We start from the raw sequence: 21,993 nt of genomic DNA on the forward strand, positions 1-21,993 counted from the left end.
AATTGGTACTGGCTACTTATTTACATAAGAGAACAAATACAATAATTGATTTTTTGGATCGTTTCCTTTAAAGTTCAAAGCTGGCGACAGTGTGGCAGTGCCTGCCAAAGAAAACACCACGATAAATCTACATACGGCGTTATGCAGCACTGCACTAGTCTGGCTGCTCTGCGCTGTTATTGCTGTTGACATGGCCTATCGCGGTATCGTGTTGTGATAGTCGATAGTCGTGCGTGTGTATCGCTGGCTGTCAGCACTAGCAAAAGCATTTTTGCTGGAGTCTAACCATTTTATTTTAGTTAATAAAATCACATATTTCCTCTTTTTTTCGTTGTACGCGTATGTAAAGTGCTAAATGACATTCACGCGAAAGTTGCGAGTGTATTAACGGGCCACCTCGCTGTCACAGACGCAAATTTCCTACGAAATTTCACATACTCACACATACATATATACATACACATAAACACACAGGCACACGCACACACGCATACACTTGCATATATAAAAATTTTTTTATTTTTTTTTGTCGTTCGTTTTGGCCCCCCTCGTACAATAGTAAAAAGCCAACCTTGAGAAACACCCAACACAGCAGTTTTAAACCGTTTCACTGATGTTCGCAAACGTTTCGTGGTAAGATTTGATGCCAAAATAAGGAAATTACCGAACAAGGAAATAAAATGGAAAAGCAAATTTGAACAAGTTTACTGCAAACGATCTACGAAAATGTAAAACAAAGCGCAGCATGCGTTCAAATGCGGGCTAACATTTGACTTAATTTTTTCTTTTGTGTCAAAAAAAAAGGCGATGGAAAAGAAACATGTAAGGTGCAGTAGTGGAAACTGGCTGCAGCTGTGTGCGTGAGTGTATGTGTACATATACACCAATGCAAAAGTGTTGGTGCTGCTGCGTTTGCATATACATATATGTTCACACGTGTGCGTGTGTGTGTGTGTGTGTGTGTAAAGTGCATTCCAACGGGGTAAAAGAAGCGGAGCATGTAGTTCTCCCGTTGACGCTGTTGTTGTTGTTATTGTTCTATACCTGCCATTGTATCTGGGTGATTAGTTGTCGCAGTTCTTTATCGTTTATCAGTGGCTCTGTTTATATAGAAATCGGCAATTATGAAAATAATTAATCGAACAACAGCACAGTCTGTTTATGTCTGCTGCCAAGGGGGCCACCTGACACTGCTCCTCACCAGAAGCCCATGGCTGTTGTTGCTGTTGTTGTTGTTATCCAGCACTTGCACAAACACATGCACACGCGCACGCATTCAGTATATCGACTATCGATTCAAAATGTTAATTTCGTTATGAAAATGCGCAATATTAGCAGGCGAATGTTTCCACCCTTTAAGGTTTTATTTTTATTTATTTATTATTTTTGAAGCGAATCGCTTAGCGAAGCATAAATACCAAAGAGAGTGCAGCGAAAATCAAAACAAAACAATATAGCAAGTGTGTGTTTTAGCGTGCGTGTATATGTACATATATGTGTGTGTGCGTGCAATAACAAACGAACGAACGGAGCAACAGCAACAACAAATAACTGGACAAAAAAACAACGTTCGAAAAGAAAGTGCTTGTGCTTATGCCTTTTGCTCCGTTGGCGCCAATAAACAAATGAATACAGTTATTGTTTTTATTTTACATTTACGTCTTCAACAGATTTCGTCTATAAATTAAAATCAAATATATATATATATATACATATATATATATATATTTATATATATATATATATATGTATGTATATATTTGTTTATATATTATATACATATATATATATGTATATGCAATAACAAAATAAAAGAGAACATAACTAAGAAGAAGCAGAGTTGCTGAGTGGTTAAATAGCAGCAAGCGCGCGGCGTAGCCCTTATCCCAACAACATGGACAACTTGCGGATGATGAAGGAACATCGTTCCCAGATCATAATCGGCGGCAAATATCGGGTGATACGCAAGATCGGTAAGTCGCCACATAGATGTATGTATGTGTGTGTGTGTGTGTGTGTGTGTGTGTGTGTGTATCTCTATTATAAATACATATTCATTTAGGAATTTTGTTTCAGCCCAAACTCTTTTAGGTCCATTCATAGTAGAGGTGGGCACGGGCCGGGTTTTTATTGGGTATCGAGTTTCGGGTTGGGTGCGGGCGGGTGCGGGTTACCCCGCTAAGCCGTTTTACCCGCAAAAATCAAAAGCATGATGGTTGAAATTTATGATATGCAAAATGATTCAATTGAGGACGCGAGAATTGAGAACTCTCCGACAAATTTGAGTCTTGAATTTCTAGAGTTTTTGGACAAAAACCAACCAAAAAAAAGAACCTGGCAAAAATGCAATTGATAAATATTATGCCACACGCTATAATTCAAACTTTTCAATCTTAGATTTTTGGCAGGAGGCAACGAACCTTAAATTGTGGTAAAAAATATTTTATTTATTCCGGTAAGCGAGCGAGTATTCTCCTCTTCTGGACAAATTTTAAATGAAAAGCGCAAATCTTAATATGCTCTTTTTTTTATATATATATATAAAAACATGTAATATTTCTGTAAATAATATTGTAATTTTTAGGAATTAAATTGTTGTTAAGTGAGAATTATGAGAATTAAATTTTTTGTAAGTGTTTCGGGCGGGCGGTTTGGGTGCGGGTATGAAAATATTTTTTGCTTTCGGGTACGGATAAAATTTTGAACTTTTGACCGTGGGCGGATCGGGCCGGGTGCAAAAAAGTCGTCCCTTGCGCACCTCTAATTCATAGCTCAGGCCCATAACTGTATACATATAGCTCATATAACCAACAGCCAATTCGATAGGCGCAACTTTGCATAGCTACGGCGTTCATTCGTAATCAGATACTGATTGAAATCGCATAATGTAAACACTGGGCTATCATAGCAACTGTCATTCATATGCTTTTTGTTTTTCCACCTCTTTTGTTTACAAATATATACAACTGTGCGTGTGTGTGTGTGTGTGTGTGTGAAACCATATTTATAAAAACAATAAGAGTTGTATATACAGTGGGTCTTATAGCTTGCATAACTCTATGGGCCTGCTATAACCATATCAAATAGATCTTTTGTTGAAAACCGTCAAGAAAGCTTAGACCAATTAGAGAGCAATATGCTCTGCATATACATATAGACAGGGGGCATTACGTAGCTTCATATATAGCAGCTGTTACTATATATATTAAGTTTTGCCTCTGTTAAATACAACCCCATGTGACCTTCCGACCGTCTGTTCTCCTATATATCATTTAAATCTACAGCCTACACTTTTTATAACTATCGTAGGTTTGACTATAGAGCTAATTTGCGCTATGAACTTCAATGCAAAAACCATATCAAGTTGATATATCTCGTCGATATGCTATATATAACTATAGAAAGTCTTAAGCATTGTTTCTAGATCATATATAGGCTTCGGTGCATACAAATGGTTGTACGCACTTTATCATAAATGTGGCTCTTTATGATATAAACTGATATGCCTGAAATATTAGCTTTATGTTTAAACATAACTTGACATCTGTGTAGTTTCTTAGTCATATAATCGTATTACATTAGCTATTTCATATCGTATTCATTTCCAGAACTGTGTAAACTTCTCGAGCTTATTTATCGAACTGCAGCTAATATGATGCGATATTTCAGAGTTATAAAGAACCTATTAAGATATAATTAAGTAAATATCGTCTTACTTTTGCTCAATGTAAACCATAAAGTCTCAGATATCTGACTCAATTTAGCCACTTTATACTTGATTAGTAGCTAAACATAAATAGATGGATGATATTGTATTAAATGATGGCTTATTGCTTTGCAGGCAGCGGCTCCTTTGGCGACATCTATCTGGGCATGAGCATCCAGAGCGGCGAGGAGGTGGCCATCAAGATGGAGAGCGCTCATGCCCGGCATCCCCAGCTGCTGTACGAGGCGAAACTGTACCGTGTGCTGAGCGGAGGCGTTGGATTTCCGCGAATCCGTCATCATGGCAAGGAAAAGAACTTTTACACTTTGGTCATGGATCTGCTCGGGCCATCGCTGGAGGATCTGTTCAACTTTTGCACGCGCCACTTTACCATTAAGACCGTACTGATGCTGGTCGACCAGATGATCGGCCGTCTAGAGTATATACATCTCAAGTGTTTCATCCATCGCGACATCAAGCCGGACAACTTTCTGATGGGCATCGGACGGCATTGCAACAAGCTGTTCCTCATTGACTTTGGCCTGGCCAAGAAATATCGCGACGCCCACAGTCGCCTGCATATATCGTATCGCGAGGAGAAGAACCTAACGGGCACAGCCCGCTATGCCTCGATCAATGCCCATTTGGGCATCGAGCAGTCCCGTCGCGACGACATGGAGTCGCTTGGCTATGTGATGATGTACTTCAATCGGGGCGTGCTGCCCTGGCAGGGCATGAAGGCCAACAATAAGCAGCAGAAATATGATAAAATCTCTGAGAAAAAGATGTCCACGCCCATCGAGGTGCTCTGCAAGGGCTCACCGGCCGAGTTCTCCATGTACTTGAACTATTGTCGTAGCTTGCGTTTCGATGAACAGCCCGACTACATGTACCTACGTCAATTGTTCCGGTTAGTTGCCAGCCGTACGGCTTCCTTTAGCTGTCTCGATGTCTGCTTAAGCTCGACTCTACGCGAGGAGATGTGAGAGCGAGACTATTCGCTTGGCTTGGAGTCAGATTATATAGACATGAATAGTAATCTAGTTTAAGATTTGATTGACTCAAGCGATCAGCTTAGTTCAATGGCTTTTCAAGTATTGTAGTATTGGGGATTCTAGGGAGCGTTAAGAATACTATGAGAACAGAGTGAAATGGCTCAGACAAAAGCTGACAATGCTGACAAAGAAAACGATATGATATGATAGATACGAAAATAGTTAAGCTATGAGTGGCTAAGAGTAGAAATAGGTGGGATTGTAAGATAAGTACGTGATAGATGAATGCACCAATAAAGAGATATATAAAATAGCAGAAGATGGTAGAAAGATTCATGAATATGAACGGATAAGCTATCAGTGATGGATAAAGAATAGACGATAGGTAGAATGTTAAGGAAGTGTATCTATGGATAGACCAGGATAAAGTCAGGGAAATATCTTAATATATATGGGTAGCCCAGAACATTGGGATGTGTGGATATATATTGAGAGATATAGATATAGATATAGATATATTTATGGATAGAAATTAAGTAATGTATGTAGCATATATTAACGGTTAGATATAATGTATATAGATACACAGAGATGTAGGTAAATAGTTATCTATACATCGATCGATCGCTATACAACAACAAATTTCTAATGCTTCTTTTCGTTCTCCTTTCTCTTGATGATACGCTTAGCATTTTGTTCCGAACGCTGAACCATCAGTATGACTACATCTATGACTGGACAATGCTGAAGCAGAAGACCCACCAGGGTCAGCCGAATCCCGCCTTGATGCTGGAACAGTTGGAGCCACGCAACGATCGCGATAAGGAGAAAGAGAAACCGAACTGCAAACCTCCCATCACCGAGTAATTCAGCTGAAAGGCAGATAAATAATAATAATAATAATAATAATGCAAATGCAAATGCAAATGGAAATACAAATAAAGCAAATAATTGAGTGGCAAGCGTTAAAAACAAACAGCAGCAGAATGAATAACACAAAATGAATTGAAATTGAAATTGAAATTGAAATGGAGTAAACAAATAAGCATAAAGATGAAATGAAAGATGTGGAACGGAAGAGGAGACGTATGCGGAAGCGGAAGCTAGGATGTTTCTTATTATTAATTTAAATTCAATACTAAACATTTAAGACGATGACGAAAACAAAACAAACATTAAGATGAAAGATATATTTAAATGGATTTCACACTCACACACACACATATACACACACGCCAATTTTCATATATATAAATACACACACCCACACACACACACTTACACAAAAGAGCAAAACACTTAGCCTAATAAAAGCAAAAACAAAACTATATATATGTATATGTATGTATATGTATATGTATATAAATATACATATAAATATATATGTATATATGATATATGCAAAAATATATATTATATATGTATATAATGCAATACACACACACACATACATATACACACATTCAAATGTTTCTCGTGTGTAAAAATATGCATATAGAAATGTTTATATATATATGTATATAAACATTTTTATATACATAAATTGGTATTGATTTCACTTTAATAAAATGATGAAATAAATAGAAAAAACAGACATCAAACGCAATAAAAATCTGAATAAATAAAACATGCGAGCAAGGCCAAGCGAGAGAGGAGAAATATATAGAAACAAAAACCATTAAAAAAAAAAAAAAAAAAACACAAAAAGAAAAGTAATTAAAAAAAAAAAAAAACAACAACAACAAACAAAACTGCAAATAAATGTTTGCATTGTAAGCCGTAATAATTATAAACAATAACTTATATTTAATTTTTTGAATTACATCAATAAATATGTTGAAATTAAAATTAAAATGTAATTTCTTTTTCTTTTCTTTTCTAAATGTACTGAAAATTGGGATTAAATTGCAGATATATAAAGGAATAGGTGGATGGATCTCTTTATATAGTGTTAGCATATATGGATGGAGAGATGAATAGCTCGATAGTTAGACAGAAAGAAATTTGGATATGAGATAGATATGGTGTAGTACTTATATAGAGAGATATATATAGGATTGAAAGATAGATTCATAGAATGATCTGTAATACGAGATGTATATAGGATAATAAAGTAGACAGATATAGGGTTGAAAGATAGATTCTTAGAATGATCTGTAATACGAGATATATATAGGATAATAAAGTACATGGGGCGTAGTACTTATATAGACAGATATAGGACTGAAAGATAGATTCATAGAATGATCTCTAATTTTGGATAGATATAGGATAATAAGTAGATGGGGTATAGTAGTTATAAAGACAGTTATAGGATTAAAAGATAGATTCATAGAATGATCTGTAATACGAGATATATATAGAATAATAAAGTAGTACTTATATAGACAGATATAGGATTAAAAGATAGATTCATAGAATGATCTCTAATTTTAGATAGATATAGGGCAGATGATTGAGATCAATTACAGATGTAGACAGAATGCAATTAAGATATAGAACCCATGTGAATGGGTAGATAAAAAACTGAATTGCATGAATACAGTCTGATATATAAGTTAGTTGATGAAAAATTCCAGCTAATCCATTTTACCTATAAATTTACAAGCAACTTAATATTCTATATTTCGTATTACCTCAAAATGTGGCCTGATTCGTAAATCGTATTGCATTGAAATGGAATCTACTATAACAGAGCTGAAGATATAGTATTTTCATTTCCAGTAAGCTGCTTAGCTGTACGTAGCTTTTCGTTTTTATCAACAAATAATGGAAGATTTCGAGTGCCAATAAAATAAACATGCGATTGTAAAGTTGATTCATATGAAAAGTTGATTCTGCTGTTTACCAAATCTGAAGCTAAAGTTTGTTTTCGTTTAATTGACAAACATGTGTCTCAGGTAGTGTCCCCAGCCTAGACGGCGGTGCCCAATTGTCGTCGTAGCGTCGTCAGTCAATCAAACATAAACAAATACGGTCCAGCGGCGACGAAGAAGCTATATCTCATCTTTCTATAGCTGACGAAAGATCGAATAACTAGCTCTCTGGCTCATTAACTGGATCGAGAATATGTATATATAGGATGAGATTGACTTGTAAGAAAAGAGTGGAAAGAGCAGTCACACATACATATATATCTTTCTTGTTACCAGGCGTTGCTCGGTCTCTCCTATTTGCTGCGATTTTCTATAGAAATCTCTAACTATATAGACCTAATAAACAGAACAGCTCAATTAGTATTATTTATATAGTTGGTTTGTAAGCCGTTGAGTCAATCAATCAGTCAGCCAATCAACGTTCGATATAAATAATAAGCTCTGCACCATTGTTTCAATCAGTTTTCGCTTTTTCTAGGCATTTAATCAATCAGCCCATTTATTAGTCAGTCAACCCAGTCTATAAGCTAGTCTATAGCTAATCAGCCAATCTGTGAATCAACCTGAATGGTGAATAAACAATTCACAATTGTTTTCTCAATCAATCTATCATGGAATTGTTTTCAACTTCAACTCAACTTCAAGTTTTTCAATCGAATCTGAAATGGAAAATATTTCGTGCATTTTTTTGGGGACTTTTTTTTTTTGTAATTTTCTTGTTGTTTGTTTTTATTTGTAAACTTTTTCATAATAATAGATTACAATATTACAATTGTTTGTTATATTACATACTCGTATGCTTAATGCATAAATTTTTAATTGTATTTATTCATAATTTATATAATTTTTTTTTTTTTAATTTTGTAAGATTTTTTTCTTTTAAATTATTATTATGTATTATTATTATTATTGATCTTGCTTTTGTTTTCAGTTCAGAACAAAAAAAAAAATAATTGTGGGAAAGATGAAAATTTCGAAATTTTATGAAATTATTATTTGCGCAGTTTTTTTTTTTTTATTTGTTGTTAAACAAATGGGTTTCTTTTTCACGTTTTTTGATTTACAATTCGTTTAACATGGAGTAGAATGTGTAAAATACATATATATAAATATATATATATATATATTTATATATTTTTGTATAATTGTTGATTTTATGATTTTTCGTTGCTATTGCGGATAAAACGAAGAATTTCTTTTTGTGCTCGTCCTTAAAGACTTAAGAAAATAAGGAAAACGTTACAAAAATGAGAAAAGGCGAACTCGATGCAGTGTCAAATGTGTGGTGGGTGTGGGTTAGTAGGGCTGAGGAGTGGGCGGGTTGTAATTGTGCACCTGATTAGACGAACGTTTAATACAATTTCTCTTTTCTTTTTCTTTTTTTTTTTTTGTTTTTGTTTTGTTTTGTTTCTTCTTTTGTTTTGTTTGCAGTTAATTTTGTGTAACTTAAGCGATTGCAACGGGGGTAAGAAGAAAATAAACATCTTCTGCGCTTCAAATTTGTTTGTGTTAGCTAATACAACTAATTGTGTGTGGGTGTGTGTGAGTGTGAATGAGTGTTTATGATACGATATATACTACAATATATATATGTATATATAGACACCAATACATATACATATATATATCTTCACATGTATATATATATATACGCATATCAATATATAATTATATACATATATATGCCGGTTCTGGGTCTAGTCTCTGATAACAGACCCAACTATAGCATTGATAACAACTATATAGAATATATATGTATATACATATGCATATGTATATATAAATGTGTGTGTTCTCGTGTGCATTGCAGGAGCTGTGTCCTGTTGGGTGAAAACAGAGCGGGGAAGGGGGAGTTCTATCTCTGTGTGTAACATTAAATTCTATATACATATAATAGCTGCTGCCCTTGCACTTGTTATAAAAATAAACTATATACATATATATGTATGTACATATATGTATATATCACATGTATATATATACAAATATATGTATATACACATACATATATATATATTACAAATTGTTGTCGCTGTTGTTGTTGTTGTTATATATGCATATCTCTCTCATTTACTAATCCTGGTTAGCTCGTCCTGCAATGCAGCCAGTGCCGTTTTTTTTTTATCTTTCATTTTTTTTTTTTTTGCTTTTGTTTTCTTGTTGTTTATTCGATTATAGTTTTTTTTTTGTTTTTTGTTTTGTTTTTTTTTTCTTTTGTGTATGTTTTTAAAATTTTTATTTTTATTTATTTTTATTTTTTTTTTTTTGCTGTTTTACTTGTTTTCCTTTATATTTTGATGTGTTATTCTGTTGCTGCTATTATAATCGCTCTGAACGAGCATCGTTTAGTCGGCCAATGTGTTTGGCTTGCTGCCGCTCTGCTTCTCCTTGTCACGTTCGGCACGCTGCTCCGGCGTCAGCATAGTATCCGCGCTCTGCTGCTGATTCTGATGGGTCTTTTGCTTCAGCATTGTCCAGTCATAGATATAATCATATTGATGGTTCAACGTACGGAACAAAATGCTGTCAAATCGAAAACAAATCAAATCAATTAATGCATTTCATTGGCAAACAGATAGACATATAGAGAGAGAGAGTGAGAGAGAGAATATGTTTGACAATCACTTACCGGAACAATTGACGCAAATACATGTAATCGGGCGCCTCCTCAAAGCGCAAACTGCGGCAGTAATTCAAATACATTGAAAATTCAGCCGGATACCCCTTGCAGAGCACCTCAATGGGCGTGGACATTTTCTTCTCAGAGATTTTATCATATTTCTGCTTCTTGTTGGTCGCCTTCATGCCCTGCCAGGGCAGCACGCCCCGATTGAAGTACATCATCACATAGCCAAGCGACTCCATGTCGTCGCGACGGGACTGCTCGATGCCAACGTGGGCATTGATCGAGGCATAGCGTGCTGTGCCAGTCAAGTTCTTCTCCTCACGGTATGGTATATGTATGCGCTTATGAGGATCACGGAATTTCTTGGCCAGGCCAAAGTCAATGAGGAACAGCTTGTTGCAATGCCGTCCGATGCCCATGAGAAAGTTGTCCGGCTTGATGTCGCGATGAATGAAGCACTTGTTGTGCACATACTCCAAACGTCCGATCATCTGATCGACCAGCATTAACACCGTCTTAATGGTGAAGTGACGTGTGCAAAAATTAAAAAGATCCTCGAGCGAGGGTCCCAACAGATCCATAACCAATATATTAAAGTTCTTCTCATTGCCATAGTATCGAATGCGCGGAATGCCCACGCCGCCGCTGAGGACACGATAGAGCTTGTACTCGTAGAGTAGCTGCGGATGGCGGGCATTGGTTGCCTCCATCTTGATGGCGACCTCCTCGCCGCATTGCATGCTCATGCCCAGATAGATGTCGCCAAAGGAGCCACTTCCTAAAGTTAAGCGTCAATTTAAAATTTACATATTTACAATTTTCAATTCGAAATTCACAACTTTCATAGCACAAATCACAAAAACAGAAATGCAGAAATTCACAAAATACACAAAATCAAAATCAAAAATCCAGGCGAGCTGCATTTGGCCCTGACCCTCGAAAAAAAAAATGGGGCAACTGCTGCTAAATATCTAAATGGATGCTTAGCTGCACTTACCTATTTTGCGTATGATTCTGTATTTTTCGCCCACGACTATCCCGGAACGATGGTTCGTCATCTTGATGAGCTTGTCCATTGCAAACGTTGATGGCTAAACTGCTGCTCGAGGGGTTAGGGGGACGACGATGGCTGGCAATATTGGATTTATGAAAATTTGTAACAAACTGAGTTGTGTGTAACGTGCGCGTGCTATTTAATTTTACACTGGCTGTACTGTTAGAGTCGCAGTATGCCTTTGCCTGCGCGCTGCTCAATTCGTTTTATATTGCTTTTTACTATCTGTCGAAATCTTTATAAATTTCTTTAGACAAGACCAATGTTAGTGATGGGACTCTGTGACAATAACAGACGGACACAAACAGCTGTTATCGGCAACGACCTTGCGTTTCGTGAGTTATCGCACAATGAATTAGCATATGCAACCAACAAATGCACGAATGCACGAATGCCGATATTTCTTGATGCTGGTATAGATGCGAAGCGTTTATATTTCTGGTATACAACAAATTTTCGAACTTAAAATAAAAGATCGTGCAATCTGACGTATACAAGTATTACTGCTATATGCTTCCAAGGTAATTGTTATTATTGTTGTTTTCATTTCAGCGTGCTACACTTGTGAGGACCAAATAATCGGTTAGGCAGGTGAAAAATATCGATAATTTCTTTAGTCACCTGCGATTGATTTGAGCTCGTGCCTTGCAATAAAGCTAAAATTTTAATGTGTAATCATTAAAATAGACTGTCACATATATTTTTAGAAATATATAATAATTTTGTCATAATTGATAGTCGCGGATGGCACACATACAAATGTCATTAGATACTGAAAATTAATCGTTTAGGCCACATTGCACGATCGATATTTATTTTTGTTAGAATATGGAGGTATTTGGCGTTTGAAAAATACTAAATTTAAATCAGCCGTTTCCCAGGTATTATTAATATGTTGTAAATGCCACTAAAATGCACAATGCAATGCTTCAAACTTGTCAGAAGAAATCAATAATATTAATTGTAAGGCTTGTACGGGGGTCTAATGAATATACATAGATGTCTTTCGAATGGGTAATTCAATAAATATTTTGAGACGCCAGAGGCAGAAAAATAAAAATCGCAGTTTATACCTCTTGATCTGATATTATTTAATAAATATATCCAGTAGATATATGTATGTATATAAGTATTTACTGGGATCCAAGCTCTGTGGTAGCATTGTCATTGCTCAACACTGTTTGGCTTAGAGGTGCTTAACCCTTAAGTTTTGCCCTGGCCTAAAAGAGAACAGCATGAATTGTAATTCTATTTATACAAATTTTGTTTATTTACTGCAGAGTCTCGATTTCTAGATTAGTTAAATGCAATTTGAATTAGAGGCCAGTGTTGGGCAGTGGTGGATCAAACAAAATATGCAGCCAGTTGTGCCATTTTATCCTTTGGCGGGCGTCCACCATGTCGTCCGCCACGTGCGTTGCCAGCGCCCGGACCGGCAGCGCCGCCGCCGCCACGCGAGGGGCCGCCACTGCGCACCTGACGCGAGGCGACCGCCCGATGCTTCTCAACCAGATGGGCAAATTCGCTAGAACAGAAAACGCATCCGCTCTTCTCCTCGCTGCCATCCTTGAATTTCGATTTATCCGATTTGTAGACCACATTCACCAGCTGAGCTCCACACTCGCTGCACTTGTTCTCTGTCAGGAAGAGAAATCACAATTATAATCAGTTTGCAAAGATGTGGCTAATGCATTAGCCATTGCTGAAGCTCACCTTCGACTGTTATTTTGGTGGCACCTTTGAAGCAATTGATGATCACATCACAGCGATTGCAGCCCAGCTTCCAGGTGGGCGACAGTGTGCTATCGAGTACCAGTACGCCCGTCTCGCACTCCACGCAACTGGATATGCCCAGCGTGTTGAGCGAGTGCGGGCAGGTGGGATGCGTACAGGTGTTGCAACCGCCGAATTTCGGCATATCCCTGAACGGCGGATGATTGTAGCAATACGGGCAGAACGGAAACGAGCGGCCCTTCACGCCCGTCGAGAACGCCAGCAGACCAAAATCATCCAGGGGACACTTGAATTCCCGATACACCTTCACATTGCCATTGGGCAGCGTATAGTTGTCGTTGCAGTGCGAGCAGTACAGGCGAGCGGGTTTCGTCTGCGAAAGAGATGGCAATAGAAGAGTCAGTTGTCAATCAATTCGAATGGATAGAGGTGGCTATGGCTAGTCTGGCAAGCTTGTTCTGTTCTGTAGTTCTCTACTTATCTTTAACTATAGTTACATATCGTTCTTCACATATAATACGTATATTCACGTTTCATAGCGTACTCTACGTCTATATTTATAGGTTAATCTTTGACCATGGCTATTAATCTAAACTGTCTATCTATCATTTATGATAAATCTTAGCGATATCTGCTGTACACACGGTTATAAAACCATCTGCTCTCTATTATCTACTAACTATTTGTCATCTACCATCCAAATCTCCCCATACAATCATGCTCTCTCTGTCTCTCTATCTATATTCTTACATATATCGTTGTCTATATCTATATCTATATCCAAAATCATTGATCTACCATCCGTCACCCATAATACATCTCTATAAATGTATACATATATTGCTCTCTCTCTCTCTCTTTCTCTCTCTCTCTCTCTCTCTCTTTGTCTTCCAGTTCTAAGTCTAAACTTATTCATTGATTCATATATTTTACCCATAACCTTTTCTTATCCTATCTCTATTTATATTATATCTACCATCCGTCACCCATAATACATCTCTATAAATGTATACATATATTGCTCTCTCTGTCTCTCTTTGTCTTCCAGTTCTAAGTCTAAGCTTATTCATTGATTCATATATTTTACCCATATACCTTTTCTTATCCTATCTCTATTTATAATATCATACATATCACATATACCATATACTCTTTCTCTTTCTATCAGCTTAGCATATTTCTCTCCCTTTCCATCTACATAACTACGTATTTATATGTCTATCGCTTTTTTTCAAATTTGTTCTATATCAGTATCCATAGTCCATCGTACCCAGATATCTTATCTATAAATATATTGTTGCTTATCCTTACGCATCTCTACATCTATCGCTTATTAATATCCATATTCATTCATCTCATCTCAACTTTCTACTATCATCCTATCTCTATCTCTGTCTAGACACACATACTATTCTTTATCTCTGATATATAATCATTCCTATAACCAGTTATTATTTTACCCCTCTCTCTCTCTTTCTCGTGCTTCATCAGCAAATTATGCATTATATACACACATATATGTATACTTCTTCTATATATACACATATATATATATATATACCTGTATATACTTCATGTATCTACGACATTTGCCGCATCGTGAATGCGCTTTTCCCGACTCGGCCAGCGGCGAAAAGGACGACTCGAAGAGCATATCCATGCTGGCGATGTTCTGCACAAAGTAGACGAATTTCAGCTTAAAGATTTTGATGGCATGCCGCAGGACATCATTGAAGTCCGCCGATCCTTTGGCAATGAGCGTGAGCATGCGCTCCACTTCGGAGCGCATCGTGGGCAGCACCAACTCCGGATCGATCTTCTGATAGCCGTGCACCAGGACAATGCCCAATGTTGTCGGTATCAGCTTGCGGCCAGTCTCGATCTTCACGTAGTTGCGCTGACAGATGTTGTTGATGTGCACGGGTATGGAGGCATCGGTGCCGATGCCGTGCTGTTCCATTAACGTGATCAGCTCCGCTTCCGTGAGATAGTCGGGCGGACCGGTTTGGCTTTCGGCCAGACGCACATCAGTGATGGGCACCTGTGTGCCCTGAACGAACGGCGGCATTGCCTCATCCTTGCCGAAGGCCAGCCAGGTCATGGCTTTGGTGAAGCCCGCATCCAGCAGTACATTCGCCGTGCACGTGAACGTCTCTAGGCCAACTTTCAGCTTGGCCGTCGTCGTGCGATACTTCAGATCACGCGATATGGTGCCCATAAAGTGACGGCAAATGAACTCGTACACCCGCCAGGTGTCACGATCAAAGTCGTTGCGCTGGCCCAGTTTCATGGGCGTTATTGGCGGATGGTCGCCCGCATCTTTGCCCTTGCGCGGTGTTTGAAAATCGCTCGAAATGGCGCGAGCCTCGTCGCCGAAATCGCCCGACGGCTGCAGCAGCCGCAGCACGGCGTGCAGATCAAAATTCTCCGGATACTGATTGGTCTCTGTGCGCGGATAGCTGATGTAGCCCTGAGTATATAGACGCTCCGCAATTTGCATGGCCTGAAACGGACCAATGCCCAGGCCGGAGCTGCAGATTCGCATCAGCTCAACGGTGTTCAAGGCCTGCGGCTTGCTCCTAAATGACTCCTTGCTACTGACGCTCTCCACGCTAGAGAGAGAGAGAGAGAGAGATAGAGAGGGAGATTATGTAAGTGAAAGATGAAAATAGAGGCTTCACTTACGTCGCCTCCTTGTGCTCCTTCACGCGATTCAGCAGCATTATGGCAATGTTCTTTTTGAAGACACGCCCGCGCGCCCACTCGAGCGTCACCTCCGGCTGGCCGGCCACCAGTTGCAAATACCAAAAGGTTTCGGGCTTAAACAATTGTATATCGTCGTGTCGCTTCACACAGAAGCCCAAAGTTGGCGTCTGACAGGGGCCGTAGGAGATGAGCGACGAGTCCAGATCGCCGTAGCGACCCTGAAAGAATTTCGTTTGAAAGCGCGTAAAGGCACAGCCGATACGCAAATCCAGCTCCTGCCGTGCATCCACAGATTTGGCCTCGTTCTTATTGGGATGCCCCAGCGACTCCATCGCACCCTTGATATCCTTGTCCGTGATGGCCGAGAAGTGCGCCCGATACGTCACATATGTGCTGTACACATTGTGTATGACGTGCTGCACTGCATCCATAACTTCGAAACATATGTTTTCGCCCTCCTTGTCGCAATCGAGCCACAAGACCAGATAGTCACAGCCGCGCGCCTCATGCGACAAAAACGAACGCATCTGCTGCTTGGGATTGCATTCCTTTTTCTCTGTTGGACAATCGAACAGCTGCACGGGATCCACTTTATCCCATGAGGTATATTTGCTAGTAAAATCGAGCGACATCACATGGCCGCAGACTGAGGTCATGCGGAAGTGTACGTTCCCCTCGTTGCGAAAGGGTCCGGTCCATTCGTGAGTGGAGCACCCGTTGTTCCCTGTTCATAGAGAGGGTATATTATATGAATATTTGTGTATATATTGGTATATCTGTATAGATGAGCAGGTGCTTAGATTGTCAGACATTAGGCAGAAGTTTAACCCTATAGCATTAGAATGTGCCAAGCTCTTCAATTGATCAATCCGCGCACTTCTCATCAACCAGATTAATAATTAATATTGTTATTATTTAACGTCTCTAACCTCGCTTTGCCGTGCAGCGTCCATTGGAGAGAATGCCGGCGAGGGACGCAGCCAGCGAAGGCTTCTCGGCCACCATCAGTACGCTCTTCATGGCCTAAATGTGTTGATGATGACACCTATTTCTACTATTTCTGCTCCACCTCCTCCTGCTCTCTCGCTAGCTTGCTCTCACTTGTGCTCACGCTCGCTGTCTTTGCACAATGGGAGATGATTTTTGTTTTTAGCGACACTTTCATAGATTAATCTACATGTGTATGCGTATATGTGAGCCTGTGTGTGTTGGGTGTATGCGTCTGTGTGGAAGCTGCTGCCGGTCTTTTTCCCTATTTGATTGTGCTGCCTTAAATACTTGTATTGCCACTCCTTATTGTACTTGATTGCAATACGCGTTAAAGCGGAGGCGTTCAACTTTAATACAAAGTTTATATTAGGTAAATAAATATAAACGCTGAAGGTATTTGCAAAAAAAACCGTGTAGCCTTGGTTCGTGTTGGTGGTGCGCAAAAAATTAAAGAAACACTAAAAATAGGGATGTAAGTATCATATCGATAGTCTCGTTGTGTGCAATAAGCCGATTAGGGCACGGCAGTATGCCTATTTACATATCGATCTTCAAGCCAATCATCGGTATTTCCCAACACCAAAAGTTGAATTCGAACACTGTTTGGTCAGTGATTCGAATTATATTTGAATATTTTTAGATATACAAGTGTACCGCCTTTTATATTTAATTAGCCCATCATTAAATGAGTATATTTTTTTCATATAATTGAGCATTTTCAAAATATGTATTAAATTGTGAATTAAAAATAATGTCAATGAATACATGTCTTTAAATATAATAAGTATGATATAAGTTATATATTTATATTTAATATTAAGTTCAGATTGTGTATGACAGCTTTTCAAAATGGCAGCTTTAAATTTAAAACTGTTAACAATATAATTAACGAGTTTGCCAGCACTGCCGTTGACGAATTTCAAATCACGCGCCAAGTATGGCAACGCTGCTACAGAAACATCCACCCAGCGCATCGGGAGTCGTCTCCCACACAAACGTTAAAGCCTATGTACATAAGCACACTCGCACACATAAACATTTAAAAAACACGCTCGCAGACACTTGCTCAGCCGACTTGCGATGCAGGCAGCGCAGCCACCGCTACAAAGCCCGATGCTCAGTCGAGTTTTGGCCGTGAACGTGTTCAGTTACGTGTCGCTGTTTCATCGTCGTCCGTTTTCTGTTTTGCCGCTGTGTTTGTCCGTCGCGGTCGTCGTCACCGTCGTGTATGTTTACGTTTGTATGTGTGTGCCTCTGCGTCTGAGTGTACGTTTTTTGTTGTTTTTTTGTTGTTGTATGTTTGTGTTATTTTTTTTTGGCGACGGTTAGCAAAATAATTTTGAACGCAGCTACATATTTATAAATATATGAAAGCACACATACATAGATATATATGTTTAAATAATGTACAAGAAAAGTTCGTGTCATTAATATATATAAACATACACACACTACTTTTTTGTTTTTGGCCAAGAAATGAGTAGCAAAGCGTAGCGCAGCAGCAGCAGCAGCCGCTGTAAAGTAAAAGCAGAAATTGAGAGTTTTTGTCGCAACAACAAAAGCTACAACAACAACACACCTACGCAACACTAGCAACACCGGCAGCATAAGCCGTTTTTTTTTTTTGGTTTGTTGTCGCCGCCGCCGCCGCCTCCTCCTCCTTCTCCTTCCTTTGCATGCCGTCGCTTTCTTTTGCGTGCCAATGCACTGCCTCCCCCTCGCACTAAAGCGCGCTCTGTTGGCGCCGTTTTGCAATCGTCTCTCAGTTTCTACTCCTTGGTTTATTTCTTTTTATTTGAAAAAAAAAAAAAAACTTTTTTAAATTTCACCAGTGTTTGTGAATGAATTTGACAAACATTGTGGTGCTTTAACAATGTTTATTATTGTTGTATGTACTTACGTACATGTATGTATGTAAATATGTATATTCAAATTGTGGTTAGAAACTTGTCCTAAATTCGCTTTTAAAAAAAATTTACCCAAAAAAAACTTGTTTTCTGAGCTTTGCATTGTTATTGTTTACTTGCCGTTTCTCAAGCTCTGAAGTTGATTAGCTATTGCTGTTGTTGCGGTTCTATTAATGAACAGAACAATGGCTTAAGCTTAGCTTGAGTCTCTCTGTCTCTGTCTCTTTCTCTCTTGGAGTGTCTATTCTACGAGAGCGAGTGTAAAATCTGCCATCATTCACGGTTTGCTCCGTTCTGCTTCTTCACCATTTACTATGGGTGCTTGGTTCTCTCGCACTCTCTTGCTCTCTGTTGTTCTCTCGTTCCGATGCAGCCAGAAACAGAGTTGAAGGCCTTTTTGCATATGGCAATGTTATTAACAATCACCAACGACTCGACCCTAGACAGCTTTAACGTAAAAACCAAAAAATACAGGTTTCTGTAAAAGTTGTTGATTTCTTTTTATTGGTATTTACTATAAATATACACACTCACACGCACGCTGGCACGAATATGCATACATGTTTCGTATGTATGTATGTATGTGTTTGCTGTTCAGCTTTTGGTGCTGTGACGTCATATCTGCTCTGTGGAAACTGACAAAGTTTTAATGCAATAACATTAACAAAAAGAAATACCTATAAAAAATCGAAAGCTTGGCCAACAAACAGAAACAGAAAACCGTTGGCGCAGGCGCCGCTGCTGCCCATAACGCACATTGCAAGAAAAAGCAGAGAAGCAGATAGGGGCAGCAAGCGAGCGAGCGAGGAAGCGCTATTGATCAACAACAGCAAAAGCTGTGCTGAGCTGGGCTTGAAAGCTGCTCTCATACAAACTAGCACATACACATTAAAACACGTACACAAATACCTTACTCGCACGCTCGCACACAGATGTGTTTGCTTGTCTAGTTGGCGCTCTCGCGCTTATATGTAGACTTTTGTATGCGTTGTAAATGCACAACTCTTTTTCTCTCACTCCCTCTCACGCTCCAATATTTACTCTCTCACAGAATGACGCGAGGAAAGTTAATACAAAAATAATTAAGTTGTAATTGCAAAACAAACAAACCAAGAAGCAAAAAGAAAACAAAACAAAAACAAACGATGAATTTGCTTAAAACAAAAACTACTCCCGTTACGAAAATGTCGAAAATTAAAAAAAATTAGCCATAGTGCATTGATAAAGTCAAAAAGCAAAACGGAGCAAGCAAAAAATATTAATAATAATAACTGAAACAACAGCGTTCAGATAGCAACAGCAAGCAACAAGCAACAACAACAGCAACAAGACGGCCATAAAATGTTGGATACGCTAAGCAAAGCCACAACGAGAATTCGACTCAAAAGGCCGCAGCAACAGAAACAGCCGAAAGCAACAACAACAATAAATACGACAAGATCAACAATAACAACAGCTCGGCAACATTGTTGGCTATGGAGCTTCGCGTTTTTGGCTGCATTTTGCGTACAGGTAAGCAACACAGTTCCTTTACGTTTAGATGCAATGCTTACAGGCTGATACACATGAATATTCAGTCTTATAAGCATGGGCCTATGTTTGGTTAAAATACATTTTATATACACAACAATATACATTATATACGTATATGCACATAAGCCCTTAACATTGTGCAATATTTAGAATGTTCTAGTTGTATTGTTGGTTTTAAACTACGCACTGAGGGGTTAACTAGCTGCTGAGCAACATTAAACTGTAGCAACATAGGGCCTGGCAGCAAGAAGAACAGCATGCACATAAGAGACGCGAAAAATCACAGTTGCACTTGCTGCGTTCTCATGCTGGTCTCTTGTCCTTGTTGTTGTTGTTGTTGCGGCTGCCGTTATTATTGTTGTTAGTGGAGGAGCGCATATTTCCCATGTTAATTCAATTCAATTTTTGATTTTTTTTTTTCGTTTCGTATTGCGTTTTATGTTCGTTGTTGTTGATTTATATTTATGCTACTTGTAAAACTTGTCTTCTAGCCGAGCGCAGCGTATATCGGGTGTTGCTTAGTGTGAAAGAGTATGTGATTAGGAGAGGGGGTGGGGTAATTTCGGTATTGTTTTCTTCTCTGTTGTACTCTTTTTCGCTAGAGACCTTGAGCATTGGGAGAGTCGATTGGTGTGAATGAGATGGAAATAGTCGCAGCCAACCAATGAATATGCATACCACGAGATGCGAACCAATACGCGGATACAAATACAGTTATAAATACATATACGAGAATACAGATGCATGCGAGTCAAAGATACACGGCTTATGGCTAGATCGTGATATCGATTGCATAATAACATAATCTTTTCAGATTGAATATGAAAGATCAGATGAGAAGCAGTCGTATATGGTTTATAGCTTGTGGTTTTAGTCTAGTTACCTTTAGTTATTTGTTATGCAATTTCGTTCTAGTTCCTTAACTTATTATTTATGATAATTGTGATTTATTGGACGAACTTCAATTTGTGTGATAATGTGCTTTGGCAAGATGTTTCAGCGGCTCAACGGCATGCCATTAAAAACTTGTGAGTCGAAGTCATTAAAATAAATAGCCGAACAAATTAATGATTTTTTTTTTTATTTATTTATTTTTTTTTTTTTTATTTCATTTTTTGCTGAAGCTAACAAATGAACGTCACGTAGCTCTAATAAAGAATAAAATACAATACTCTGGGCGAGCATGTTTAAGTCGTTTGCGTTTAGTGCTTAGATTCACATTTAGTCATGATTGTATAATCGGGCTTGCGAATTATTTCGCATTGGTTCTTTGCGCCTCACTTGACCAGAGTTCGATTTGAAAGGTCTTTTTGCTGTGGCTAAAATCAGTGAAAATGGCTAAAGAAGGGTTTATTGTTTTTACGAGAAAGAGGCGTGGCAGTGCGCATAAAGTACATGTAAATTATATTATTGATCATTGATGTGATGCGTCGAACTACCCATGATTGCCTGTCTCTTTGTTCGAGTATAAACAATATACATACATATATATATAGAATATATAATCTCCTTTTCTTATTATCGATATATATCGATATTTTACTTGGACCCCAAATACTATGTGACTAAGATGAGATACTATTTTCTCATTGCAAGTTAAATGAGTGAGGTTGTATGTATGTGTACATATACGTATTTGCCTATATAGAGGAATATTCAATTGGTTTAAATAGCATCGTGCTCGGGGTACCGCCCAGTCAGGCACTTCCGTCTGGAACTTTCTTACTTGTTCTATTTGGGTTTGTTTTTTGTTAGTTACTTCCGCTGATCATCACAGTAAATTGTTATTATTGTTGGGTTTGTTGCTGTTGTTTGTCTATTCGATAAATGAACGCAAATATTTATCATTTAGTCACATACCACGAA

General features: G+C 38.3%; 4 protein-coding genes across 15 annotated transcripts in view; 2 read left to right on the top strand and 2 right to left on the bottom strand.

The window, feature by feature from the left end:
- The first annotated feature begins 182 nt into the window (after positions 1-182).
- Positions 183-6,560, top strand: CkIalpha (Casein kinase Ialpha). 9 transcript variants are annotated; one of them, XM_089475124.1, is made up of 5 exons: positions 203-339; positions 560-633; positions 1,671-1,973; positions 3,842-4,616; positions 5,391-6,560. In XM_089475124.1, exons 3-5 carry the CDS (start codon positions 1,895-1,897, stop codon positions 5,566-5,568), a joined length of 1,032 nt encoding a protein of 343 aa, XP_089331250.1. In that variant the 5' UTR covers positions 203-339; positions 560-633; positions 1,671-1,894; the 3' UTR covers positions 5,569-6,560. The 9 variants fall into 9 exon arrangements, with proteins under 9 accessions (XP_089331256.1, XP_089331251.1, XP_089331252.1 ...); XM_089475127.1 differs by having other exon boundaries at positions 1,816-1,973; XM_089475130.1 differs by lacking the exon at positions 560-633 and having other exon boundaries at positions 183-298; positions 1,816-1,973.
- Positions 6,561-8,943: 2,383 nt separating this feature from the next.
- LOC108618643 (Casein kinase Ialpha) lies at positions 8,944-11,793 on the bottom strand. The gene is made up of 3 exons (XM_018014732.2): positions 11,201-11,793; positions 10,207-10,981; positions 8,944-10,100 (listed from the first exon to the last, which is right to left on the bottom strand). Exons 1-3 carry the CDS (start codon positions 11,277-11,279, stop codon positions 9,923-9,925), a joined length of 1,032 nt encoding a protein of 343 aa, XP_017870221.1. The 5' UTR covers positions 11,280-11,793; the 3' UTR covers positions 8,944-9,922.
- Positions 11,794-12,452: 659 nt separating this feature from the next.
- Positions 12,453-17,155, bottom strand: Top3beta (DNA topoisomerase 3-beta). Its single transcript, XM_018014714.2, has 6 exons — positions 16,627-17,155; positions 15,677-16,421; positions 14,553-15,603; positions 12,971-13,364; positions 12,533-12,894; positions 12,453-12,477 (listed from the first exon to the last, which is right to left on the bottom strand). Exons 1-5 carry the CDS (start codon positions 16,715-16,717, stop codon positions 12,602-12,604), a joined length of 2,574 nt encoding a protein of 857 aa, XP_017870203.1. The 5' UTR covers positions 16,718-17,155; the 3' UTR covers positions 12,453-12,477; positions 12,533-12,601.
- Positions 17,156-17,766: 611 nt separating this feature from the next.
- The window catches only part of Ptp10D (Protein tyrosine phosphatase 10D), a 66,612-nt gene continuing 62,385 nt past the window's right edge, over positions 17,767-21,993 (top strand). For all 4 annotated transcript variants that reach the window (XM_089476181.1, XM_089476180.1, XM_089476182.1 and 1 more), the window contains exons 1-2: positions 17,767-17,927; positions 19,646-20,106. In XM_089476181.1, the coding sequence (XP_089332307.1) occupies positions 19,936-20,106 (171 nt within the window). In that variant the 5' untranslated portion in view covers positions 17,767-17,927; positions 19,646-19,935. The remainder of the gene's footprint in view (positions 17,928-19,645; positions 20,107-21,993) is intronic.

This window comes from Drosophila arizonae, chromosome X (assembly GCF_054131065.1).
Source record: "Drosophila arizonae isolate 15081-1271.41 chromosome X, UAZ_ARI_1.0, whole genome shotgun sequence".
NCBI lineage: Eukaryota > Metazoa > Arthropoda > Insecta > Diptera > Drosophilidae > Drosophila > Drosophila arizonae.

Bases quoted from the DNA above. Each gene is read 5' to 3' on its own strand.
- CkIalpha (XM_089475130.1), top strand. From the start codon at position 1,895: ATGGACAACTTGCGGATGATGAAGGAACATCGTTCCCAGATCATAATC. The intron at 1,974-3,841 runs GTAAGTCGCCAC...ATTGCTTTGCAG, and splicing joins TCGGGTGATACGCAAGATCG to GCAGCGGCTCCTTTGGCGAC. The intron at 4,617-5,390 runs GTTAGTTGCCAG...TGATACGCTTAG, and splicing joins TACCTACGTCAATTGTTCCG to CATTTTGTTCCGAACGCTGA.
- Top3beta (XM_018014714.2), bottom strand. From the start codon at position 16,717: ATGAAGAGCGTACTGATGGTGGCCGAGAAGCCTTCGCTGGCTGCGTCC. The intron at 16,422-16,626 runs GTTAGAGACGTT...CTCTATGAACAG, and splicing joins ACGCTGCACGGCAAAGCGAG to GGAACAACGGGTGCTCCACT. The intron at 15,604-15,676 runs GTAAGTGAAGCC...CTCTCTCTCTAG, and splicing joins AAGGAGCACAAGGAGGCGAC to CGTGGAGAGCGTCAGTAGCA.
- LOC108618643 (XM_018014732.2), bottom strand. From the start codon at position 11,279: ATGGACAAGCTCATCAAGATGACGAACCATCGTTCCGGGATAGTCGTG. The intron at 10,982-11,200 runs GTAAGTGCAGCT...GCTTAACTTTAG, and splicing joins CAGAATCATACGCAAAATAG to GAAGTGGCTCCTTTGGCGAC. The intron at 10,101-10,206 runs GTAAGTGATTGT...TCGATTTGACAG, and splicing joins TATTTGCGTCAATTGTTCCG to CATTTTGTTCCGTACGTTGA.